The sequence below is a fragment of the Mus pahari genome, chromosome 3, assembly GCF_900095145.1.
Source record: "Mus pahari chromosome 3, PAHARI_EIJ_v1.1, whole genome shotgun sequence".
Lineage (NCBI taxonomy): Eukaryota > Metazoa > Chordata > Mammalia > Rodentia > Muridae > Mus > Mus pahari.
In genome coordinates this window covers 104,174,639-104,202,583 of record NC_034592.1, presented here as the reverse complement: position 1 = coordinate 104,202,583, position 27,945 = coordinate 104,174,639, and the positions used below count along the sequence as shown (strand labels likewise).

General features: G+C 39.3%; 1 protein-coding gene across 4 annotated transcripts in view; it reads left to right on the top strand.

Moving 5' to 3' along the window:
* Positions 1-27,945, top strand: part of Ttbk2 (tau tubulin kinase 2) — a 115,143-nt gene that overhangs the window by 57,555 nt on the left and 29,643 nt on the right. For all 4 annotated transcript variants that reach the window (XM_029536557.1, XM_029536558.1, XM_029536560.1 and 1 more), the window contains 6 exons: positions 5,144-5,217; positions 9,954-10,094; positions 12,555-12,659; positions 18,426-18,491; positions 20,568-20,660; positions 21,126-21,251. In XM_029536557.1, coding sequence (XP_029392417.1) covers positions 5,144-5,217; positions 9,954-10,094; positions 12,555-12,659; positions 18,426-18,491; positions 20,568-20,660; positions 21,126-21,251 — 605 coding nt within the window. The remainder of the gene's footprint in view (positions 1-5,143; positions 5,218-9,953; positions 10,095-12,554; positions 12,660-18,425; positions 18,492-20,567; positions 20,661-21,125; positions 21,252-27,945) is intronic.

Here is a 27,945-nt window from a genome sequence, read left to right as displayed (position 1 = left end):
ATAGGGAACTTTCGGGATAGCATTTGAAATGTAAATAAAGAAAATATCTAATAAAAAATAAAAATAAAAAAACAAAAAAAAAGAAACAAACAAAAAAGAATCAAGGAAGATAAACATAGTAGGTGTATGCAGGTACAATTCTATTTTATATAAAATTTGCACGACCTCAAACTTTGGTGCCTTTGGGAGATTCTGGAGCTACTGCCCATGAAAGTGGAGGACCTCCCCTAGTTTATATTGTAGCACATTGGCGTGTATTTTTTTCTTTAGCTGTGACCTTATACCTAACTAACAACATGAGGAAAAATTTACTTGGGTGCGTGGTCTTAGAGGGGTCATTTGTGAGCATAGAGGGTGTGGTGAAGCAGAGCGGTTCACTTCAGGCCACAGAGCAGAGAGAAGAATGGAATGTCATTGCTATCTGACGTTCTCCTCTTTCCTGTCTCACCTGCCTCCTTCCCACCACAACATGGGATAGTGCCACTCACATTAAAGCTAAGTCCTTCGCATTGGTGACTCTTGTGGAAATGCCCTCACAGGGGTCATTATAAGTCTAGCAAAATTAACAATGAAGTAAAACTGTCACAATGTCCAAAGTTTTAGGCCACTTTCCATGCCTTCTACCTTAATCTACTTTGACCCCTAACTCTACCCTGTCAGTTCTGATCATCGTAAATGTATTTTTTTAAAAAATTGTTATTGAATAATGACATTTTCACTCAACTATAAAAGGTGCTTTGACCTCATCACCTCTTTTACCAACTGCTACCCTCTCTTCTTCACTCTAGTTAGTCCTCTTCATCTATTTGAATCTGTATACTGTGTATCTACTTTGGTGTTGGGGAATGCATTCGAAAGCATAGTTAGGTGTGTGTGTGTGTGTGTGTGTGTGTGTGTGTGTGTGGTTAGTACTAATTGTCAACTTGACAGGGTCTAGAGCTGTGTAAGAAATAAATCTCTTGGTAATCATGTCTGTAAGGGAGTTTCTAAACTAGGTTAATTAAGGTAGGAAGATGGAACCTAAATGTGATGGCACTATTCCATGATTCTGACGTGCATAAAAAGGAAAAAGCAAGCTGAGAGCCAGCATGCATTTCTCTCTGCTACTAGACAAAGGATGCACATGATCAGCTGTCCCTTGCTCCTACTGTTATGGCTTCTCCACATAATGTTCTGTCTCCTCCAACCGTGAGCCAAAATAGACCCCTTCCTCCTTAAGCTGCTTGTGTCTTGTGTCTGGTATTGTGTCACAGCATGAAGAAAAGTAATATGCACACGCACACATGTATGTTCTATATAAGGGAAAACATACTGCCTGTCTTTCTGAGTCTTGTTTACTTCACTTAATATGACAATCTCTAGCTCCATTTTCTGGCAAGTGACATAAATTATTTTGTTCTTTATGGCTGATTGAAACTATTTACATGTATAATCTTATTTCTTAATACTATTGTCTTAAAATATTCTCATAAACTTAAAATGTAGTAATTGGCTTTTCTTCTAGAGTAAAACTTTTTGATCGTCTGTGTATTCACTGTACCTTATAATGCTATAGCCTTTATACTCTGTTAATTCTTTGTGCTTATATGTGGCCTGTGAACTTAGTGGAAAACTTAATTTACCTTGTATTCTTAATACTTAGTTTTAGCATTGGGTGTGTATATAATAAGTTTCATAGATATAGTAGATTGTATATGTATATAGTATATGCATAGTATATATGTGTACATATGTATACAATACATATATATATGTGCTTATATACATGTATATGTTTATAGTCTTTGTGTTCCCTTTTAATTTTAATATTACTTTGCATGTGAGAGGTGTGAGGGTTGGACCTACAGCCTTGTGCATGCTAGACAAATGCTTTGTCACTGAGCTGTGTCCCCACAGGCCACTCTGTACTGTGTTTTGACACAGGGTCTTTCTCACTCAGTCAGAAACCCAGGCAGGTCTTGAGTTTGTCATTCCTCTTAGCCTCTCAGATAGCTGTGCCCAGGTTTGTTTTCATATTTAGTAACAAGATATTACCTGAGTTTAAAAATCTGTTTCAGTTATTTCTTATATAATGGTTAAGAATAAAGGTTTTTCTAGGGCCAGCAAGGTGGCTCAGCTTGTAAAGGTATTTGCCACCAAGCCTTACAGCCTGAGTTTCATCTCTGGGACCTAGAAGCTTGAGAGAGAACTGATTGTCACAGATTGTCTTCTGACCTCCACATGAGTGCTTACCACACACACACACACACACACACACACACACACTTCAAATAACTAAATAACTAAATAACTTTTTTTTTTTAAAGAATAAAAGCTTTGAGATCAAATTGCACTATCATTTTCTAGCTGTATGATTTTGGAATAAGTAATTAACCTCACCAATCCTCTACTTCTGTATCTGAAAAACAAAGAAAATGCTAATACTTATTTTATTGTGTGAGTTGCATGTGTGAAAATGTATAAAGTGGAACAAATGCTTGCATATCATACATATTTTATTAACTATTGTTTTTCTTAATTTGTTTACTTGCAAATGTTGTCTCACTATTCATTAGGTCCTGCATTAGGAATGGGAACAGTTAAGGGCTCCCAGTATTCCTCCACTAGCCTCAGCTTCACTGGGTACTGCAGAAGTCATCTGAGGAGTTACTGTTGTTATTAAATCGTAGCTGCTCTAAACACATACATTTTTACTGAGTCAACTTTGTTAAATAGTTTCATTAATTGCATAAATAGATATAACAGAGAAATAGTACATTAATACTATAAATGTAAATATATAATTAACTTATCACCTAAAGTGATAGAAGTGTATTGACAAGTACTAAAAAATTTCCACTAGCCATGTTTTGATTATTCAATATAGAATTGGTAGTTTATTTAAATCTCTATTTCTTTTTTTCATTTTTAAAGCAGGGCAATCCAGGTTAAGTGTGTAATGCCAGCCTATAATCTCCAGCACTCTGGAGGCAGATAGGAGGGTCAGAAGTTCACCAAGCTCTTGGGCTGCTCAGTGAGACTGCCTCAACCTGAAAAGTGAAATAAAAGGCTACAGACTACTTGCTTAGAATGTACAGGATAGTTGGTTCAATCCCTAGTACTGTTAAACAGCTTACCAACATTAGGGCGGGCTAGGCAGTGACGGTGCCTGCCTCCAATCCAGTGCTAGTGGAGAGTGAGGCAGGATTGACTGCTGTCTTTAAAAGAAAGGAAAAAAGGATGTGCTAGGAGATGAGTCTTTTTCTTGTTTCATTTTGTTCTTTTACAGTGTCAAGGTTTGATGCATTTTGCAAGTGCTGTATTCATGTCAGTGTATTTCCAGCTTTGAATGTGGATTCTTAAAGGATTGACAACAAACTGACTAATTAAAACTTTTTTTTTTTTTTTTTGTGACTGAAGTTGAAGAAAAGGTTTCTAATTCATCATCAGTGTAGTAACCGAAACTCAGATTGAAAACAGAACAAGACAAATTAATAGGCTTGAAATTCCAGCACTCAGGAATCTGAGGCAGGAGAATGCAGATTTTAGGGCCATCCTGGACTAACAAAAACCCTGTATCAAAAAACAAACCATTGGCCAAAGTGAGTCTTGGCTGTATTTTATTTTAAGTGGACAGGTTACTTTTGAAACTTATTTTAATCTTTTTTTATTTTTTACCTCTAGTGTTTTCTCTGTTTTATTTTTACAAGCTAGCTTCAAAGATTGTCCACCCTCAGTGTCTCATATTTTATTTACCCTTTATCTCTATTGATTGCCTAATTATTTATGTGAGTAATCAATGCTGTGTGTGTGCACCCGCCATGCATGCTGTGAGTACATAGATCAGCAGAAGATATTGGGCATCCCCCTTATTGCTCTCTGCCTCATTTTACAGAAACCTGACCATGAAAGTCAGGGATCTGCCCAGCAAAACCTAACAGTCCTGTCTCCACCTTCAGGTACTGGAGTCACATACAATTGTGCGATCTGGATTTTTATGTGGGCACTTAGGATCCGAATTCAGGTCTTCATGCATGCACAGAAAACACACTCACCCACTGATTCACCTCCTGAGCTTTCTATACAATTTGTCATTTCTGTTATAACCTGGTCTCAGAATTCTTCTCCCTGTCAGGGTATTCTTGAAGGTTTTTTCCCTTGATTTTTGTTCATGCTGATTTATATTCTGAGTTGCAGATTTATGTTTTAAAATTTCTTCTTTATTTTCACACAGCTTTTATTTTCGTCTTTTAAGATAGTTTCATCATTTAGTCCAGGTTGACCTTGAACTCATGTAGTGGAGGCTGACCCTAAACTTTTCTGCTTCTGCAGTATCTTCAGCTCTTTTATAGAATTTTGAAAAGCTGTATCTTTCTTGTATAGATTGTAAGCCAGTGTGGCCTTTGGGAATCTTTGTTTCCTGGGCAGTTTTGATGAGAAGCCACAGTGGGAAACCCTGACCTATATATACAGTTGAGATTCTTCTCCATGGACCACAGGCTCCATGTAGTGCCTCAGCACCGTCTGCATCTGCTCTGAGGCTCCCCCCACCCTCCTCTGTGTTGAGCCAATTATCTTCTCTGCCCAGTATCTTCCTGGGCTTGGTTGCCTTTTGGGATGGAAGTATACTTTTTAAAATCATGAGACTGGTTCAGGTTTTTTCCTGCATTTCTCAGTCCGGCTATATATCAGAGCCAGTATCTCCTTGGATTCCACATGTTAAACTTGGGTTGAAAAGCACTAGACTGATCCAAATCAGTGAGAACAAGAAAGATCACATAATTGCTGTAGTAATGTAAATAGTGTGTGTTAGAATGTGTGTAAAATAAGTATATTTAACACATCCCTTACTGTATCTGCTCAGGGTAATTTTAAGTGACTTTTAAAATATTTCCCTTTCTGGATAACTCACCTTTATCCACTTCTTAAATTATTTCTTTACTTACTCATTTACCATTTATTTGAGTATTCAAGGAGCAGAGGAGAGCCTGGCAATGGGTGGATAGAAATAAATAGTATAAATTTTCTGTTTTTTTAAAATCTTGACACATTTTATTTAGTTTATTTAAGTCATAAAATACAACACAGAAATCCAATTTATGAGCCTTTAAAAGAGAAACCATAGTACATCCTTCTTCACTGTTTTCTTTCTCTCTTCATCCAGGGAAAGACCATGTTTGTAGATTTATTGGCTGTGGGAGAAATGATCGTTTCAACTACGTGGTCATGCAATTGCAGGTATGTTACCTTGAATGTGTGTCTAAAAAATCTTTTAGTTTTGATTAAAATCCCCAATTACAGTAAATATCGAGTAAAGGAATAATAGAATTCTTATGTATGCTGAACAGATGAAGTGTGTCATATCTACTTTTAAAAATACAACTTATTAGTTGTCATTTTTGCATGTGTTTAATCTCAGATAGATTGTGAGTTACATTACAGCCTTGCTTATACACCAAGTTCTTTCCCTTTTCATCTTTTCTCCCTCGGGCTTTCAGATCTCCACTCCCACTTTCAAGTCCCAGCCACTGTGTTAAAATTGTAAGCATAGTTGCAGGAGAGGGTGAGTGCTTTCTCTTTCTGTCAGCATGGCATTGCTCCATCCCCTTGAGACAGAGGAGAGATGAACTGAAAGAGTAGGAGCTCAGAAAGAGAAGATGGGAGAATGAGAAAACAGTTCTGTTGTCCTTGACACTGCCTGTCTCCTGGACACACACAGCATGGTCACCCCCAAGAGTCAGACCATGGTTCACCTCACTGCCTAAACTGTTGGTTCTGTTTCCTTTCATATTCAACAGACTTTATTTTGACATTTGGATTCTTTATTTTCCTTCACAGTATTTACATACCAATGAGTTAAAATCATAAATCTAGGCTTAAATGTTTCCTCTTCTCTTCAAAAGGCTTTTTCTGTTTCTCCAGTGCTCTTCAATATTTGACTTAGACCTAAAGATATGTTACCCTTTCTTAAAACTATATTTGTTGTTGTTGTTTATCTTTTAAAAACATGGTCTCACTGAGTAGCACAAAATGCTTTTGATCTCACTATATGGGCAAGATTTGCCTTAAACTCAGGGTAACTCCTACTTTACCCTCCTGATTTCTAAGATACAGCTGTGTGCTACCATGGCTGCCTTGGTCTTATTTAAAATTAATTAATTGAGAGTTGGAAGAATGTATCATGGTATGTGTGGACTTCAGAAGCAACTTGTGGAAGTTGGGTCTCTCCTTCTACCATGTAGGTCCTAGGGATTAAATTTACATGTCAGACTAGGCAGCAAGTGCTTCTGCCTACAGAGCCGTCTCACTGGCCCTTAAGTCTGCAGTTACATGAATTGCCATCTCAATTTAGTGTATTTCTATGTATTGAAGTAGTTGCCTTTTCAGTTCATTAATGTGTTCCCTGTTGTCTCTCAAATTGGCTGCTAATATGAACTATACCAAGGACAAGGGAGGGTCACAGGATGATAGGAGGTTGAAAAGAATAAGAGAAGTTTTAAGCATCTATAACATACTTTATTTACCAGCACACAGACTAACAGACAGGCAGATGTTACAGACATCCTGGTTTATGATAGCATACCTGCCCAGATACTAGTGGATGTAGTTCACAGGCTGCACAGGCAAAGGTTAAGCCAGGGATACTAGCCTCCAGTCTCAAGGCCGTATTGATAGAAAACAATCACATAGAAATGGAATTCTGCCAGAAATAATTATGTAAGAGATTACATCCATCATTGCTTAACTCTGAGTCTCTCAGGTATCCTGAACCAGCTACTCCCTGAATAGCTGGGTCATGTGTTAGCTGACTCATACCAGGTTATCATATCACCACCTGTTTTTCTTTTAAACTTTTGTTGGCCTTTATAGCCTTCTGATTCCTATAATATTTGCCATAATAGCAGTATTTAGCATTCATTAAATACTAGGCAGTATCCAGAAACTTCATATGGATTTTATTTAATCCTCATAAAATTATATGAAGTGGGTATAATTAGTCTTTTTTTATTTAAAAAAATGATGTGGGAAAATTAAGTAACTTGTAGGGAATGTGTGATGAGGAATACTGCTTTGGATATTGGTGCTGGTTAGTTTTAACTTGATGCAACCTAGAGTCACCTGGGAAGAGGCTTAATGAGGAATTACCTAGATCTGGTTAGCCTGTGGACATACCTGTGGTGGAATGTCTTGATTTCCCTTTGATATAGGGAGATCTAGCCCTTTGTGGGCAGCACTGTTTCCTAGGCACTGAGAAAGAGAAGAAAGCTAGCTAAGGAGGCAAGCAAAGGTGTGTTTATTTGCTTTTCTTTTTTTTCTTTTTTTTTAAGATTTATTTATTCATTATATCTAAGTACACTGTGCTGTCTTCAGACACTCCAGAAGAGAACATCAGATCTCATTATGGATGGTTGTGAGCCACCATGTGGTTGTTGGGATTTGAACTCAGGGCCTTTGAGAGAGCAGTTGATGCTCTTAACCACTGAGCCATCTCTCCAGCCGTTTATTTGCTTTTCTTGACTGTGAACATGATGTGACTGAGTTGCTATCTTGACTTCTCCGAAGGAAGGAAGGAAGGAAGGAAGGAAGGAAGGAAGGAAGGAAGGAAGGACGGAAGGAAAGGAAAGGAAAGGAAAGGAAAGGGAAAAGGAAAAAGGAAAGGAAAAGGAAAAAGGAAAGGAAAAGGAAAAAGGAAAGGAAAGGAAAAGAAGACTAGAACTTGTAAGCCATGTGACCCCTTTTCCTCCCTTATGTTGCCTTTTGTTAGGCTGTTTATCGTGGCAATACAAATGAAATACTAGCATCTATATTTTATATTCTTAAAAATAGTTGAGCAGGGCGTGGTGGCGCACGTGTTTAATCCCAGCATTTAGGAGGCAGAAGCAGGTGGATTTCTGATTTCGAGGCCAGCCAGGTCTACAAAGTGAGTTCCAGGACAGCCAGGGATACACAGAGAAACCCTGTCTTGAAAAACAAACAAAACAAAACAAAAACAAAAAAATAGTTGAGTCTGGCCGGGCGTAGTGGCCTGCGCCTTTTACCCCAGCACTTGGGAGACAGAGGCAGGCCCATTTCTGAGTTTGAGGCCAGCCTGGTCTACAGAGTGAGTTCCAGGACAGCCAGGGCTACACAGAGAAACCCTGTCTCCAAAAGAAAAAAGAAAAAAAAATAGTCGAGTCTAAGGGCTTGATGATGTAGCTTAGGTGGTAGAGCATCTGACTAGCATGCATGAAGCTCTGGATGTAGAGGCAAGAAGATTGGTTCAGTGTCATCCTTGGTTATACAGGAAGTTCAAGGTTACCCTGGGTTACATGAAACTGTGTAAGAAAAAAAAGAAAGAGGTAGAGGCGGGGGAGAAGAAAAAGAAAGAGCAGGAAGAAGAAAGGAAGGGAGGGAGGGAGGGAGGAGAAAAAGAGGAGGAAAAAGAAAGAGTCAAATCTGTGTTTTGTTAGTAGCAAGGGTAAAGCAAACCCTGGTGACTTTGAAACATGGTTACTAACAGCACGGTCATCCATAGGACTGGAGAGATAGCTCAGTGTGTTAAGGCCTTTGCTGCTCTTCCAGAGGCCTAGAGTTCAGTTTCTAGCACCCATGTTGAGCAGCAGACAACCATCTTTAAAACTCCAGCTCCAGGAGATCAGATGCCATTTTATGATTTCCAGTCATGTACACAAAGACACACACACACACACACATTTTTACAAAAAAATGCTTTTTTTGATATTTATCTATTACACATCCATTGCAATGATCAGCAAATGTGGATGCCAATTACAAGCAAAAATGTTCAAAATATTTTTGCCCCTGGATTACTTTGATCACATCACACTTGACTAATTTTTTAATTAATTTTATCATTATTATTACTTTTATTGTTTTATAGTCCAGTTGTTGCCCCCTCCCAGTCTGCCCTCCCACAGTTCCTCATCCCATTCCTTCTCCTTGTGTCTCCAAGAAGATGTCTCCCCCCACCCCACCCACCCAGGGCCTCAAGTCTCTCCAGGGTTAGGTGCATCTTCTCTCACTGAGGCCAGACCAGGCAGCCCTCTGCTATATATGTGTCAGGAGCCTCAGACCAGCTTGTGGCCACTGGCTGGTGGCTCAGTTTCTGAGAGATCTCAGTGGTCCAGGTTAGTTGAGACTGCTGGTCTTCCTATGGGGTCGCCCTCCTCAGCTTCTTCACGCCTCTCCCTAGTTCAACCACAGGGGTCCCTGACTTCAGTCCAATGGTTGGGTGTGAGTATCTGCAGCTGTCTCAGTCAGCTGCTTGTTGGGCCTCTCAGAGGACGGCCATGCTAGTAGGCTCCTGTCTGTAAGCACAAATTGGACAGGTCACTGGACCTCCTTTTCCTTAGTCTCTTCTCCATTTTTTTCCCTGTGGTTCATTTAGACAGAAATAATTCTGGGTCAGAGTTTTGACTATAGGATAGCAACCCCATCCCTCCACTTGATGCTCTGTCTGTCCACTGGTGATGGACTCTACAAGTTCCCTCTCCCCGCTGTTGGGCATTTCATATAAGGTCTCTTACTTTGAGTCCTGAGAGTCTCTCACCTGCCAGGTCTCTGGTACTTTCTAGAGGGTCCTCTAACACCTCCCCCCCTCTCCAGTTGCCTATTACCATTACTTCTGCTGGCCTCAGGGCATCTCTCCTGTTTGCCCCACCATACCTGATCATGTTCCCCCTTTCTCTTTTTCTTCCTCTCTCCCTCCCAGGTCCCTCCCTCTGCCTCCTGTGGTTCTTTTCTTCTCCCTCCCAAGTGGGATTGAAGCATCCTTACTTGGGTCCTTCTGAGAAAATGCTTATTGTCATTTTGGTTATTAGACTACATTCTTTGAATTAGAAGATCACAACTTAGGCAAGAGCTTTACTGTTTCAGTCAGAGCATTTTATAGTGTGCCAATACAGTGAATGGACAATTTTCCAGTCTTATCACAATACTAGGTTGTATTTTAAAGTGATTATCTGATTCCACAGGGACGGAATCTGGCAGATCTTCGACGTAGCCAATCCCGGGGCACATTCACTATTAGCACTACTCTTCGTCTTGGGAAACAGATTCTGGAGTCTATTGAAAGCATACATTCTGTGGGATTCCTTCACAGAGACATCAAACCGGTAGGGGCCTTTTCTAATCCAAACACAGAAGGCTGTTGTTTGGTACTTCTAATGCTAGTAGAAGACAGAATGTATGATAAATGTAGTTTTCTATGTATGTTGTGGTTAAATACAAATAATATTTTTATTTCTGTAATGCCCTAAAAGTAAAAATAATTTATCTCTTAGGGTTTTTGTTTTGAAGTGGTAATGGGAAGCAACAGCTTATTTTCAATAGCTTTTCTCATACCATAAAATGTTGCTTGCCAGCTAAATTAAAAATATTTTCTGCTTGGGGGCTAGAAGATGGCTCAGTTGCTAAAGTACTGAGGACTTGAGTCTTGAGTTCAATCCCTGGAACATAAATTTGGTTTTGTTTTTTGTTTTTTATAAATGGGTGTGGTGCTGTATGCTAGTGATCAAAAGTGCTGAACAGTGAGATAGGATCTCTGGGGCTCACTTGACCTGCCAACTGTAGCCTGCTTGAGGAACAGTACCTGAGGTTGTTCTCTGGTCCCTGCATGCACAATCACACCCAAATTGTGTGCTTGCCAGTTATTATTAGGTGTGGTAGCATTGCTAGTTATTCAGCCTTACATATAAATCGTAAGTTTGAGTTGTGTGTTTCCTGATACCAGCTGTTCATTTTGCCGAGTCACTAATTGTATTCACGGGAAATAATCAAGTAGTAAAAGGCCTTACTCCTCTCCTAAGGGTTACTGTGGGAATGGAATCTGTTTTCCCTTCTTTTGTTCTGTTTTGCTTTTCTTAGCAATCATTGTCTCCATTACTGAAATGTGTTTTTCTTCCTTTTTAATCTGGTATTTTATTCTTCATTATGAAAGATGACCCATTTCTGATATCCCATATTTATAAATTTAATTGATGTTGGTACATTTGAAAAATATAGCCACCTGTTATATCATTTCTAAAATTAGTTTACATGAAAATGGAAACTAGAAAACAAACAAACAAAACAACAACAAAAAAAAGAAAATGGAAACTAAATTTTCTTCAAAGTAGGTTCTTCTAGATTTAGAACCACTCTGAAACTAGAAACTGGTTATTATTTAATATGACATTTAAATAAAACAGCATGATTAAGTGATTTATTTTAGGTCAGTTATATATGGGGAGATTGAAGTAGAAAAAGATTCACAGCTTGGCAATATAGAGTCATCTTTACAAGTATAGAGTATTTTACTGTTGTTCAGTGCCTTGCTCTGTCATTATTTGAGAAACTTAACTTTCCATTTCATCAGAAAGATCCAAAGCAAAATAATACTTTTTTAAAAAGCAAATAATGATGTAAGAGCTTGCATTTTACCATTACAAATTTACTTATTTGCATATTTATCTTTCCAAATTTGCAGTCATTTGACACATTGCATAGGCTGTATCATTTTTGTTTTGTTTTGTTTTGTTTTTGAGACGGAATACTATAACTAAGGCTTGTTTCTGTTTCCCGTACACTGGAATTAAAGGTATATGCCATCACACATGGCTACACTGAATTTTTTTTAAAGAGAAAAATGTAAAATGTTTTCTTCCTTGGTCTGTTTTGGAATGTTTTCCTGAATTGTATTTTTAATTTTAGTGTGATGCAGCTTTATGGTTCATATAGGAATTTTTTATTTGCTTATTTATTAAGATAGGGTTACTATCTTAAAATCAGGTCTTTTTTTTTTGGGGGGGGGGGGTTTTTTTTTTTTTTTAAAGATTTATTTATTATATGTAAGTACACTGTAGCTGTCTTCAGACACTCCAGAAGAGGGAAGTCAGATCTTGTTATGGATGGTTATGACCCACCATGTGGTTGCTGGGATTTGAACTCCGGACCTTCGGAAGAGCAGTCAGGTGCTCTTACCCACTGAGCCATCTCACCAGCCCCCAGGGTTACTATCTTATTTATTAAGATAGGGTTGCTATATAGACCAGTCTAACCTTGAACTCACAGAGATCAGCCCAGCCTCTGACTTTAGTACTGAAATTAAAGGTATACACCATCGTGACCAGCTCTTATACTTAACTAAAGATTGAGAAGTAGCAACAATTCTTTTAGGTTTAGGTGCATTTTCCCTGATCCATAGCTTTCCTTGTTTAGGAGATTAGGTTGTCATTTAAGCAGTAACTTAGACTAGAATTTCAAGAGATTCTAGTTCTGATTAAATTAGGTCATTATATGTAACTATACAAACATTTAAATTTATTTTTGCTCAGGTTCCCTGATGGTAGACAGTAACAACTCTTTCTCAAGTCCCTAATTGTATTTACAAGAGTACTCAACTATGAAAAGCTTTAATTTTTACCTTGAGAGGTAGAATCTGCAACCAAATTATACTTTATATTAATGCCTAGTTAAAAATTATAGACTTGCAATAGTATATGTGAAACATGCTATAAAGTAGAATTCATGCAGAGTAAAATGTAGGCAGACTGACTGTTATTATAATATGTATTTTCCATCTTTATTTTTTCTAGTCAAACTTCGCCATGGGACGCTTCCCCAGTACCTGTAGGAAATGTTTCATGCTTGATTTTGGCTTGGCTCGACAATTTACTAATTCCTGTGGTGACGTCAGACCAGTAAGCTTTTTCATTACTATCTAATATTTGATAATTAAACTATTATTTCTAGTATCACTTTACACTTGATCTTGGCCAAAAGGTTGAGAAGTGATCTAGTATCACTTCAAAGAGATGCTAATTATGTATCAGAATAAATGATAGGAGGAGGGGAAAAGAAGCTCAGTGAATTAAAAAAACCAATGTTTGTTGAAGCCAGATTAGTAAATGATATGATTAAGAAACTAGTGCAGGGCTGGACAGATGGCTCAGTGCTTGAAAGTACTGACTGCTTTTCTAGAGGTCCTGAGTTCACTTCCCAGCAACCACATGGTGGCTCACACCCATCTGTAATGGGATCTGATGCCCTCTTATGGTGTGTCTGAAGACAGCAGCAGTGTGCTCATATACATAAAATAAATAAATAAATAAAAAAGAAGAGGAACCTAGTGTCTAAAGTTAGCTGCATATAATCAGTAGGGGACTTGAGTTTTAACTTTGTGATGTATTAGCAAAATGTTTTGTGATACATAGGAGAAAGTTCTTCTCTGGTGAACTTGCATATGGCACAGATTATGCTGAAAGCACATACCACAGTGATGAACTAGAGAGATGGGGATAAGGAATTTGATCAAAAGTTCAAGTAAAGGGTTTTTACTAAACTTACCTCTTAAGATTTTTACCAAAACTAGACCAGCAAAGAAAAACACAGATGCCCTTTAATCAAGGCCAACTTGAGAAGAGATTTGAGAGAGACTTTAGCTAGAGTCTTGTCAGAGAAAGACTCTCAGATACAGTGTACCAAGCACACCTAAAGGACTGAACACGCTAAAGCAACTGAGCATGCTCCAGGCCTGCTCCTCTCAAAAGGGAGCTCCTTGGTGGGGCCCTGATGGGGGATTCAGCCATGTGTTTCTGACTGCAGTGATTAGGAATGGAGCCCCTTTAGTCAAGCTAGGCAATGGGAGAGAACAGTCTTGATTTGAATACCACAGACCCTTACCTTTTTTATTGGATGTTCACAAATTTTCCTGAAAGTATTTCATTTGTCCGCCTGTATAGCTGTGTCTAGGGCCTACATGTTTTGTTTTGACTAGTGTTTGCCAGCTTCACTGGGAGGCGGGCCAGGCAGCACTCCATATTGTTTTGCTGGCATTTCAGAATTCTCATTGTGACTTTTCTATTGTTTACTTTAAACTTTTAGTTCCTTTAACCTTGTTTTTTCATTGTGATTTTCATTTCTGTCAGGGTAACTAGTTGTATAAAAGTTAAAAGATTGTGATTTTGATTGAGCCAACTGCAAACTATTTATACATATATACAGGCAAAATTATCATTAAAGTCTAGGCATATGAGAATCTTTTTTTCTTTTAGAATAGTTTTGATACAGGGTCTCACTATGAAGCACTGGCTTTCCTGGAACTCACTTTATAGATTATAGTGGCCTTGAACTCACAGAGATCTGTCTACCTCTGCCTCTCAAATGCTGGGATCAAAGGTGTGCATTGAATATGAGAATCTTAAGTGCCTGGTAATTTAGAGAACCTTTTTCTGCCATAGAATTGGCTTGTATTAATATTAGCAAAGCAGGTGATCAATTTAGAGTCTATTAAACTGGATATACATTGAATTCCATTTCTAGATATTAGGTGATTGGTTCTAGAACATTATCAAGTGTATTGTTGATTTATTGTTGATTTACTCATAAAACATATTTAATGATCATATGTTATATATGAATCATAAATCCAGGTACTCAGGTAACAATAATAGGTAGAAAATCTCAGGAGCCTTGTTAAGGTTATTTTAGTAGAAAAGAAAGATGACACACAAATAAGAAATTTTGCCTATTGATTTATTGATTTATTTATTGTTGAGACTGGTTTTCAGTATGTAGTCTTGGCTGGTTTCAAACTTGATCTTTTTCTTCTACCTCCCAGGCCTCTAAAGTGATGAAATAGAAGATAATTTTGACCACACTTGGCCTAAATCTGTAATTGTATGCAGTTGATAACACAGGGACTTCTGTGTGTTGACACAGAGCTGAGCAGAGACCAGAAACAATTCTGGAGGTTTAGATTAGAGAGGAAGACCTCTAAGGACAGTATATCAGCAATTAAATAAAATATGAAAACAAAGCTATGAGGCTAGAAACAAAACTAAATAATAAGAAATAGATTACATTTCTCTAGTTGGATCTAGGAGCAGTGGCCTGTAATTCCACGAGAGGCTGAGACAGAATGGTTTAAAGACTTAACCTGCCTGGACTACAGAGTAAACTCAAGGCCAGTGTGGTTGACTTAGACCTTGGTTCAACCAATAGTATCCAGAAGTTGGGGCAGCATTTAAAAAAAAAAACAGGACTAGTTAAGATTGCCTAGAAAGGAGGTATAGCTAAACTAAACTAGGAGGGCTTGGGTCTGAGCCGTTGGGACACTTGGAGCAATGATGATGGTTGATAGGGAAGAACCATGGACCAGCCAAGACCTATGAGATTGGTGTCAGTCGGGTGAGAGGAAAAGCAAGAGAGTAGCAGTATCCCGGAAACCAGGTGAGGAAAGTTGTTCATGAACAATGTCTGTCATTCCTGTTAAGGTGTTACAGAGAAGTAACTGGGCACTGAGAACTGACTATATTGACTTCTCTAAGAATGTTTTAGTAGATCAATGAGCACCTGGTTTTGATTCCAAGCATTATGTAGGCCAGGCATGGTAGTGATCCAGCACTTGGGAAACGGATCAGGAGTTCAAGGTTATTCTCAGCTACAAGGTAAATTTAAGGTCAGACCGAGATATATGAATGGCATGTTGAATCCTTTGGATATATGCCTAAGAATGAATTAGCTGGATCATCTGGTAGTTCTAATTTTAGTTTTGGTGGAAACTTGTTTCTGATTTCTATAGTGGTTGTAATAGGTTACATTCCCACCAACAGGAGTTTATCTACTTTATGGGTTCCCCTTTCCCCTGAACACTCACCAGTTGTCTTTGTTTTCAAGATGGTGTCATTCTTACTGAGATAAGATAGAATCTCAGAGTCTTTTTAATTTGCATTTTTATTATAGCTACAGATATACTTTTTTAAAAACCTTTATTTCCATTGTATTTGTGTGGATGTTTTACCTCATGTATGTGTTCCATATGCTTGCCTTGTGACCACAGAGGCCAGAAAGAGGGTGTTAGGTTCTCTAGAAGTGGAGTTAACAGTTTTGAACAGACATATGGGTTCTGAGCAGCCAAATAGATTGTGGTTGTTTCCTATGCTTATATCTATATCCTAAAGTGTTTCTCCGGTGTTTGCTTTTAGCACTTTCACTGTTTTGGATGTTATTATGATGTTTCTGCCTCTGTGTGTCAGTTGGCACTTTTCATTAAAGCTTTTAGTAGTTTTTCTTTGTGTTTTGGGTTTTTTTTTTTTTAATGAATTTTTTTTAATTGAAAGAGCGTTATTTCACTTCTCCCCTTTCTTTCCTCCCTCAGCCCCTGTCAGCTACTCTCTCTGAAGCCCTTGCCATGTGCCCAACTCAAGGGTAGCCTTGAGATAGCCTCCTTTTCTTTGATTATATTTGTCACATACAGATATATATTTGTGCACACTCTGTTGTGTCTGTTTTCGTTGCTTGCGTGAATATGGCTTCCAATCTGGCCACTCTGCATTGGACAACCAATCGGGGGCTCATCCCGGGGAGAGGCTAACTCTTTCAGCAGTCAGTAGTTGCCTTTAGTTCTCTGTGTGGGGTGGGAACCCCATGAACTGTTGTTCCAGTCTTACTTATGTAGCCGTTTTTATAAGGGACTGTTTCACAGGCATTTGGACTCTCCTGTGATGTCCCATAGCCATAGTTGCAGAAGCTGTGATGTAGATTTGTCTGGTGAGGTTGGGAGCCCCACGATCTATTATTCCTAGTCTAGCTTCCATGGCTCCAGACATTACAATGCAAGCTGCCAAGGGAGGGGAACAATTAAACAGTCCTACCCAGCTGCCACACTGTGAACTGTGACAGTGACCATCATGGCAAGATATATGCATAAAGGTATGAGAACTGGCACTCACATGTCAGGGGCAATATCACTGCCTAATTGAACTTAAGGCCCACTCAACAGAAAGGAAATCTTCCCCAGTACTGGAAACCTAGTCAGTTTCCTGGGCTAGTGAGGTTATGGACCTTAAAAAAAGAATTGATTGAGCCAGGCGTGGTGGTGCACGCCTTTAATCCCAGAACTCAGGAGGCAGAGGCAGGTGGATTTCTGAGTTCGAGGCCAGCCGGGTCTACAAAGTGAGTTCCAGGACAGCCAGGGCTATACAGAGAAACCCTGTCTTGAAAACAAACAAACAAACAAACAAACAAAAGAATCGATTACTGCCACTTTGCTAGACCAGCATCACTTTTTTATTGCATTCTAAATCTTGTCCTTAGACCCATAGGTAAGTGTAGCTTCCACCCCTCATCAAAGAAGCTTCTCTTTATAGCAAATGGAGACCATCACAGAGAACCACAGCTGAACACAACACTTTGTATATTCGACATCTTGACTGTGATATGCCAGAAGAGGTTCTTCTCTGGTCATGTCTATATAAAGTTCATAGTACTTGTGTTTAAGGGTCTTTTTCTTTAGGTGAAAGAACACTCTACATTAGAATGATTAATATGTCTGATAGGTACCTGCTCTAAGCAGAGGTTTTAGTTACAAGAGCCACAAGAAACGTGAATTGAGGTGACAATAGCAAGTATAAACTTTTGAGCTAGAAAAAAAATCGGTGATAGAAGAAACTATAGTAGATTTAAGAAGGCAAGATACCAAATAGCATTTGGACTTTATTTGATGTCATATTGTCTGAGGCTATGATCATGATTAGCTTCATCTGTATTATCTAATATAAATATCCAAAAACTTTAATTTTAACATATATTGCTTATGCAGGTAAAGTACAGTTGCAACCTCTTTCAATTAAGTTTGAATAAATACCCATGATATGTCAAGATTGGCATTTCAGATTATGTAGTGATTCTTCATATTCTTACGTGTATTTGTATACACGCGTTAATGTGTATACTGAGATGTTTTGTTACTTGGCATGATTCTGGGTCAATGAAATATTTGATTTTTTTTTTTTAATGTACAGAGCTGTGATATTTCACAAACACATCTATCTGATGGTGTGTGTGTGTGTGTGTGTGTGTGCACGCGCGTGTGTATATTTCTTGGTATCAAACCAAAAACCTTGCATATAGGAGGCAATTATACTATTACTGATCTACATCTCCCAAGTTCAATGCCCATCATGTCATCATACTTTAAAATGTAGATAAATGAGCTTGTGAGATGGCTCAGCAGATAAAGGCACTTGTCAGCAAGCTTGCTAAGTTGAGTTCAGTCCTCTGGACCCTTATGGTGGAAGGAAAGAGTCAGTTCCTGAAGCTTGTCCTCTGACATCCCCATTCACACTGTAGTATTCGTCATGCTCCACCCTGAATCATACACACACTCACATTCACATACTCACAAACTCACTCCCTCTCAATAAATAAATAAGTTAACTAATTAACAAATAAATAGAAATTAAAGATATAGAGAGAAGAGGACCAAAGTAAAATAACTAAAACATCAGTGTTTTTAAGTTGTGACTTAGAGATATTTGTTCTCTAGTGTTCTATAGCTTCACTATTAAATTACTAAAATAACATTTTATTATGACAGTAATGATCTGCCATTGCTTTGTGTGTTCATCTGTGTTAAAAAAAATGTTTCACTGTTTAAGTTCTTATTACTGTGTGGTTTATTGTAGCCTCGTGCTGTGGCAGGCTTTCGAGGGACAGTTCGTTATGCATCAATCAATGCTCATCGGAACAGGGTATGTATCTGATCTAGGGTCATTATAACTGCATGTTCATAGCTTGCATTAGACCAACATCTTCATAGTTCAGTTCAAAGGCATATAAAGTGCTTAGGAGCTGAGGGTCCTTTTCATAGTTACACATTTACCTGAATGGTTATTGTAATTCACCGTTTTATATAATGCTGATGTTAAAGGAACCCATAATACTAATTCATGGTAACATGTATAGTAGATGACAAATATGGGCAGCTGCATAGAAAATGAAGGTGCATTTGCCAGAAAGTGCAACAGCTAAGTGTGTCTGTTGGGAATGTGTCTGTTTAATTATGTATTAGTATTGAAAATACTATATAGATGTTTGAGGAAATAAAGTACCTGGATTCTGTTCTAAGAAATTATTTGTGGATTGGAGCCATTGAGATGGCTTGTTAGGTAAAGGTACTGTCTAGCCAGACAATCTGAGTTTGATGTTTAGAATCCACATAGTAGATGAAAAGAACTAACTCCAGCAAGTTATCTGATCACTCCATGCTTACCAAGGCACATAAGGACCCACACAAGTACACATACACACACACACACACACACACACACACATACCTCAAACAAATATAGTAAAAACAATTAATAGTGGATATAATACTGTCAATAGCTAATGGAATGCAGAGATTGTTTTCTTTATAATATATAATGATTTTTGTGCATCAAGCCCTTTCTTTTTATAACAAGGAGCATGGACATGTAACTCAGTGGTAAAGCTCTTAACCATCACAGTTTAAACCCCATACTGCAAGCAAAAGCAACAAAGAGCCTCAGCCCAAAGAGTATTATTTTCTTAGTTCTGGGTGAAAGAAAAAGAAATTCTTTTAGGATTACTCTTAGCTTTATTTTTAGAAATTGTCTTTGGGTCCGGATATTTTTTGTGTGAATTCTTTGCAACATTTTTTTTTATCTATTTATTTATTTATTTATTTGTTTGGTTTTGTTTTTGTTTTTCGAGACAGGGTTTCTCTGTGTAGCCCTGGCTGTCCTGGAACTCACTCTGTAGACCAGGCTGGCCTCGAACTCAGAAATCCGCCTGCCTCTGCCTCCCAAGTGCTGGGATTAAAGGCGTGTGCCACCACTGCCTGGCTAACATTTTTTTTATTTAAAAAATTTGACAAAATTTTAAAAAATGAATAAATAAGTAAATGAATAAAAATTTTGCAATGCTGGCAGTAAAGTCTAGGGCCTTTTTCCTAGTAGGCAAATAGTCTATCATTGAGCTACATTCCTATTATCTCTCTCTTTTTATAAAAAAAAATTATTTATTTATATGAGTACACTGTAGCTGTCTTCAGACACATCAGAAAAGGGCATCAGATCTCATTACAGATGGTTGTGAGCCACCATGTGGTTACTGGGATTTGAACTTATGACCTCTGGAAGAACAGTCAGTGCTCTTAAAAACCACTAAGATATCTCTCCAGCCCTATTCCTTACTTCTTAAAGCACTCATTAATTAATAAATTATTAATTGTATTTTCAGCATTTCTTGGTTTTAGATTTTTTTTATTGGTTGATTTTTGAGAAAGGATCTCTAATGTTTTAGACTGGCTTCAAACTCACTAAATAGCAAGGATGGCATTGAACTTCTGATCCATCCCCTCTTCTCCCTCTCATGTCCAGGGATTATAGCATGCACTGCCTCACCCTGTTTTATGTGGTACTGGGTATCAGACCCCAGGGCCTTATGCGTGTTAGGCAGTTATTCTTCCAACTGTGCTGCATCTCAGCCTATGTTGTTTTTGCTTCTTGGTGGTGGCTGTTTTTGTGGTGTTGAAAATATAACCCAGGATCTTACACACACTCAGCGAGCACTCTACCACTGAACTACATCTCTAGGTAGGATATTTATTTCAAAACCTCTCCCTCTCCCTCTCCCTCTCCCTCTCCCTCTCCCTCGTTGTGTGTGTTGTGCATTTGGATTGATACACACCTATGCAGACATACAGATGATTTATGGGAGATATATTTAATGGCTTTAAACAATGTGATATACTCAGAAGAATTGGTAATATAATATGAATGAATTCTCTTTTATTTCTCAAGGAAATGGGAAGACATGATGACCTTTGGTCTTTATTCTACATGTTGGTGGAGTTTGTGGTTGGTCAACTGCCCTGGAGGAAAATAAAGGACAAGGTAATTTTGAATCATAAGGTCAATTTTGATATGGGAAAGAATACAAATTTATCCTTCATCCAGGCAATTGATGGTGCATGCCTTTAATCCTGGTACTCAGGAGGCAAAGGCAGAATTTCTTCTGATGTGAATTGTAGCTTTTAGTTTTTAATTACCAGTTTATTTTGTTTGGAAAACTAGAAATACTATGTTGATGAAGGATAGTAGACCTAGTTTAAAGAGCTCTTGGGGACTATCAGTTTACCGGCACAGACTCCATGTTAATGTTAGCCCTGCATTATATTATCTTCCCTTCCACTTTGAAGCACTGTATGTAAAGCCATTAGTGAGCACTGATTCTTGCTTCGTACTTTATAGCACATTGATTGCATAGCCTGCTTCAATCTTGACAGTGTTAATCGTCAGTGTGTAAGCCATAGCTTCCGAGAAAAGCTGACTTTGGTTCCTGTTCTCTGTCCCTTCCAGGAGCAAGTAGGCTCCATTAAGGAGAGATATGACCACAGGCTCATGTTAAAACACCTCCCTCCAGAATTCAGCACCTTTCTTGACCATATTTCCTCTTTGGATTATTTTACAAAGCCAGACTACCAGGTAACCATCTTTGTTGAGTTGTGTACATTGATTTTTCTCTTAGTCTTTGCTTTTACTCATTATAGATTTAAGGATGTCAGAACTAAGTATGGAAGGTGCCTGGGATAACGCTCTTCCAATATAGCCTAGGAAATGTGATATGAACATGATGATGGTGGTGTGGGTGTGCAAATGGTGAGGTGAGAGTCAGAGAGTCCTTTGGGTAAATTTACTTCATTAGTCAGATTATTAAGTAACTAATGTTTCTGTTCTTGACATGATTTACCTAGTTTGTGACCCCTTTGGGAGGGGGTTTCAGATGGCCACTTCTCAGGGTTTGTCTAAGACCATTGGAAAACACAGGTATTTACATTATGTCTCATAACAAAAATTACAGTTATGAAATAGCAATGAAAATACTTTTATGGTTGGGAGTCACCACAACATGAGGAGTTGTATTAAAGGGTTGAAGCCTTAAGAAGGTTGAGAACCATTGATATAAAGCATGATAATAAATTTTATAACAATTTCTTGACCAGAAGAAACTGTATAACTAGATTATATATCTGTTGAAAGCTGTCTGTGCTGTATGCTGGCAGTCAGTAAATGTTACTGGCTTTGTTCATCTGTGGCCACTGAATTAATTCTGTAGGGTAACAATTAATGAGCCTTTCCAAAGTTCAACTAAGTTTGCCTTAAATTGTCTTTGTTACAGAGAGAACCTGGTCAAAGCTTAATGCAAAAACAGTTGTACTCCTGAAAGCGTAAATGCCACCCCACAGAGAATAATAACATATATTAGAATATAATTTTATTTCCATTGAACTCTGCTACTTGCTGTTGAAAGTTTTAATTTTTTTTTTTTAAGAATTTATTTATTTATTTATTTTTGGTTTTTCATGACAGGGTTTCTCTGTGTAGCCCTGGCTGTCCTGGAACTCACTCTGTAGACCAGGCTGGCTTCAAACTCAGAAATCTGCCTGCCTCTGCCTCCCAAGTGGGATTAAAGGCGTGTGCCACCACTGCCCAGCTAGAATTTTTTTTTAAAGATATATTTATTTTATTTATATGAGTACACTGTAGCTGTCTTCAGATATACCAGAAGGGGGCATCAGATCCCATTAGAGAGGGCTGTGTAGAACCATGTGGTTGCTGGGAATTGAACTCAGGACCTAAGGAAGAGCAGTCAGGCTCTTAACCGCTGAGCCATCTCTCCAGCCCAAAAGTTTTAAATTTTAAAGTGTTGTTTGTGTTCATGCCTATCCCAAAGTGAATTCATTTTTATATAGTAATTATTTCTTTGTGAAATTACAGTTGCTATTTAAAGTATAAACAGAATATAAAGCAGAGAGTCAACAAACTTTGGGTCTGAGTGAACTTTTTTCCCATATGGCTATTGATATAATAAATTACACAGATTGTCTAACAAATTGAGATACTATTGTATTTGAGTTTTTCAGTGTTGGTTTTTTTGTGTTTGTTGTGAGACAGTCTCAACTGTGTAGCTCAGTGGCTTCAGATTTGCAGTTCTCTCACCTCAGTCTTCCAAAGTGCTAGGATCTGACTGTTGCCACTGTGACCAGTGTCCTAGTTAGGGCTTAACTGCTGTGAAGGGGCATCATAACCATTGCAACTCTTATGACGAACAACATTCAATTGGGACTGGTTTACAGGTTCTGAGGTTAAGTCCATTATCATCGTGGCAGGAAGCATAATAACATCCAGGCAGGTATGGTACTGGAGGAACTGAATGGTTCTATTTCTTGTTCCAAAAGCAGATAGCAGCTAGGAGGCCCTCAAAGCCCACCCCTATAGTGACACACTTCCTCCAACAAGGCCACACCTCCTAATAGTACAACTGCCTGGGTCAAGCATGTTTAAACTACCACACTCAGCAAAATGTCCTTTTTTTTTCCCCATTAAAATATTTATTTTATAATGGATATTTTGCCTACATGTATGTCTGTGTCTATGCCTGGTGTCTGCTGAGGTCAGGAAAGAGTGTTGGTTTAGGCTTTAGTTTGGGTTACTATTGCCATAGGGAAGCACCATGATCAAAGCAACTTGAGGAGGAAAAGATCTATTTGGCTTACACTTCCATATCACTGTTCATCATCAAAGGAAGTTAGGACAGGAACTCAAACAGGGCAGGAACTTGGATGCAGGAGCTGATGCAGACGCCATGGAGGAGTGCTGCTAACTTGCTCACTCCTCCTGGCTTGCAACGCTTACTTTCTATAGACCCAGGACCACTAGCTGAGGAATGGCACCCCCGACAATGGGCTGGGCCTTCCCACATCAGTCTCTGATTATGAAAATAATCCACAAGCTTGCCTGCAGTGCCATCTCCTGGAAGCACTTTCTCATTTGAGGCTGCTTTCCCTCAGGTGATGCTATCTTGTAGCAAATTACATAAAATTAGCTAGCACACCTTAGAACTGGAGTCACAGATGGTTGTGAGCCACCCTGTGGGTGTTGGGAATCAAACCACTCTCCTGGAAGAACAGTAAGTGTTCTTAACTGCTGAGTCATCTCACCAGCCCTTGAAGTGTTCCTCTTATATTTGCATTTTTTATACTTTTCTTTTTAAATGAAGATGATTCACATTCTAAGTTTTTCATTTTGATATTCTCTAAGGGCCATCTCTATCACTTAGTAGTAGAACAAAGTATGGTTATTTTTTACTTGGAGAGGGATGGAGTAGACATGGTGTTTTCTGTTTTACACAGTGTGTATAATGTGATCCTTTTCTGCTCTCTGCTGTTTCCTAAGCAGTCCTGGGAGAGAACAGGTGATGGGTAAAGATAAGTGAGGAGTGTTGATGTGATTGGGTTAGTGTTTTGGTGAATGGTGTTAGTGTGATAACAATTTTCCAGAAGATCTGCATTTTTTTTGGTTTTTGTTTAAGATTTTTTTTATTATATGTAAGTACACTATAGCTGTCTTCAGACACACCAGAAGAGGACATCAATTCTTGTTACAGATGGTTGTGAGCCACTATGTGGTTGCTGGGATTTGAACTCAGGACCTTCGGAAGAGCGGTCAGTGCTCTTAACTGCTGAGCCATCTCTCTAGCCAAGATTTGAGTTTTTCATCCTTACTCTCTTGCTGCTTTTACAGAGCACTGTTAGGATCTTCCTTTGAGAAGAATCAATTTTAAATTTGAATGTTTTTGTGAACTAATGCTTTCCATGTAGTTAATTTCAATCTGTAGTTCATTCCTGGGCCAGGCATGGTAGTGTACACCTTTAACACCAGCATTTAGGAGGCAGAAACAGGTGGATTTTTGTGAGTTTAGGTCAGCCATGGCGCCACAGTGAGACTGTCTTAGGAAAGTTCTCATTTCTTTTTTTTTTTTTTTTTCTTTTTAAAGATTTATTTATTTATTATATGTAAGTACACTGTAGTTGTCTTCAGACATACCAGAAGAGGGCGTCAGATCTCGTTACGGATGGTTGTGAGCCACCATGTGGTTGCTAGGATTTGAACTCAGAACCTTCAGAAGAGCAGCCAATGCTCTTAACCACTGAGCCATCTCACCAGCCCAGGAACGTTCTCATTTCAAAATGTGATTTTGATTACTGTCTCATGGGCTTCTTCACAGTATGGCCACATAGTTAAAAAGAGCAATCCTCCTCCAGCACTGCAGGTGAAGGCATCCCAGCACGGAGCAGCATGGAGCAGCACGGGGCAGCACGGGGCAGCACGGGGCAGCATGGCTGCTTCCCTAGCTGTGTCACAGTGTGTGTTTCCAATCCCATATAGTCTGGGCTGAGACTAAAATGAAACATTTTTACAAATATGAAAATGTCAGAGTCAGCTTTCACTTAGAATGTATATGTTTTGTAAATATTTAAAGATTAAGGAAATCTTTATGGGTCATTATTATCAAGTCACACGGGACTAATACCTTATCTAATAGTCTATTACTGCATACTCTAATAGCAGATGTAGACCTAGAGAAGATAGCTATTTTGTTTCCTATCAAAAACCGTTTATATATGTCTCACTTAAACATGAGGCTTTCCTTTTAAAACGTTTCTAACCAGATGCTGTGGTTGATAGCGCTATTCCCAGCACATTGGAAGCGAAGGTAGGAAGGACATATGTTTGGGGCCATCTTGGACTGTAGTAACACTGTTTCAGCAACCAAAGAGTGATAGCGTTGTGTTGCTTTAGGAAATTACATCAAGGCAATACTTAGGATCTATATTCTGAGTCAGTACTCCTGTCAGGGTTTTGTTTGTTTGTTTTGGGGGTTTTTTTGTTTGTTTTGTTTTGTTTTTATCTGTGTAGCCCTGTCTGTCCTGGAAATCACTCTGTAGACTAGGCTGACCTCAAACTCAGAAATCTGCCTGCCTCTGCCTCCCGAGTGCTGGGATTAAAGGTGTGCACCACCACTGCCCAGCTGTTTGTTTGTTTGTTTGTTTTTAAACATCTTATTGACTCTTTGTGAGTTTCACAATATGTACCCCAGTCCTGCTCTTTCCCCTGTCCCCTCATACCTGCCTTTTGCCCTTGCATCCTCCCCCCAAAATAAAAAACACAAACAAACAGATAAACAAGAATAAAAAAAACCTAGAAAGCATCCCAGGATGGAAGCTGCAGTGTGTCCCAGTGTGTCCCACAGTCGATCCCTCTGTCCACACATCTTCACTTGCAAATGTTCATTGCAACAAGTCATTGGTCTGGTTTAAGATCCCTGGCTTTTGTGACATCATGCATATTGGATCCTTATCAAGATGCCTCTTAAATATCCTGTGTCATGGAGATCCTCCAGCTTTGAAACAGCAGGTCTGGTCCTTTCATGTATCCCAACTATTTGCAGATGATAATAGATTTTGGGGTGGGCCAGTTCAGATCCCTGGATCGGGGCCTGGGTGGTAGCTGGGCTGGTCAGCACTATCTGCGTTACCAGCGTGAGCTGTCTACTGCTCCGGCTAGGCTACCCAATGCTGCCATCAGGAGGAGGCAGGGTCATCTCTTCTGCTTTCATGCCCTTGGGCCAGTCTTACCTGTACCTACACCTCCAGAGCCAGCTCTACTGTGCTACCCAGTCAAGGTGCAGGGCCCACTCTCCAAATGTTGCAGCTGGTGAGAGGCAGGGCCAGCCTTTGCCACTCTCACACCCTTAGGACTGGCTCACCAGCACCTTTGCCATCAGGGCCAGCTCCACTGTGTTACAACAGTCCATGCTAGGGGTAGGGTTAGCTCTTCTGATCTCATGCCCCAGGGCCAGTTCTCCTGGCTACTGCAGTCAGCAAGAAGGTGTCGTGGAGGGCATCACCTCTGCACCCACACCACCTTATTCTCACCCTCTGAGGGCTAACTCACCTGTGCCCCCTCCACCAAAGCCAGCTCTACTGTGCTGCAACTGCTGAGGGGCAGGGCTAGCTTATCATGACCCCAGGCTCATTTCTCCCAGCTGCCACATATGGGCCAACTCCCTTTCTCTCTGTCTTCAGGGCTAGCTCATTGGTTCCCTAGACCTGGGCCAGCTCTACTGTTTCTGCCCAAGCAAGGTGCAGAGCCCGCTGTCCCTAGTGCTGCAGCTTGCAGTCAGTGAGGGGCAGGACCAGCTCACAGGCTCTCATGACCCCAGGGCCAGCTTTTCCAACTGCTGCAGGTGGTGAGGGGCAAGGGAGGATTGGGCAGGAGATACCACTCCCTTGCTCTCAACTCAGGAGTTCCACTGTGGTCGTGGGCAAGGCTTAGGGCCCATTCTTTAAGCAATAATGCTAGTTTTCACTAGCCCATTTGTCCCAGGGATCCCTGTCTCTATCCCCTGAGCACTAATTACAGAAAGGCAATTTGCATGTGGTGATTGGAACTCCCTAATCTTCACACTTCCATGGCAAGCACTTGAACCCCTAAATCATCTCCCCAGATGCATTTCTTTTAAGTTTAATGCTAGCACCTATATTTTTAATAGATGTTGAGTCAATCCAGTCTTACATTGAGATTATGGCTTTTGTTCTTTGAACAGGAAATAAGGAAAAAGTACAGAAACAAGTATTTTTTGTTTTGTTTTTTGAGACAGGATCTCACTGTGTAACTCTCGTTTTTGTGGGACTTACTAGATAGATGGGGTTGACCTTGAACTCAAAGATCTGCCTGCTTCTTTCCAGGTTCTGGGATACAGGAATACACCCATTAAATAGAGGCTACACCAAAATGTCTTACTTCTTGCTTTAAGAAATTGACAGCAATTGTGGGATTCTATGATTCTGATCATTTCTGTTTCCTGGGATTTGCTTTGTTTGTCTGTTTGGTTTTGTGGTTTGGGGGTTTGGGTTTTGGGGTTTTTTGTTATTTATTTATTTATTTATTTATTATTTACCCCTCTTAGTGCTGAGGCCAACACAAAGCCTTGTCTTTGCTAAGTAAGTACTCTGCTACTAACCTAAGGTATCGAGGGGCTGCTTAAAGAATGCTTAGGTAGAGAGTAACAAGGTAATAGGTGTTTAGGGTAGCGCCCTCCACCCCAAATGTGGGAGTGTGTTGGCTCTGTGGAAAAGAAAAATAAGAGAAAGAATGTTGGGCTGGAGAGGTGGCTCAATGGTTAAGAGCACTGACTGCTCTTCCAGAGGTCCTGAGTTCAAATCCCAGCAACCATATGGTGGCTCACAACCATCTGTAATGAGATCTGATGCCCTCTTCTGGTGTGTCTGAAGACAGCTACAGTGTACTTATATATAGTAAATAAATAAATCTT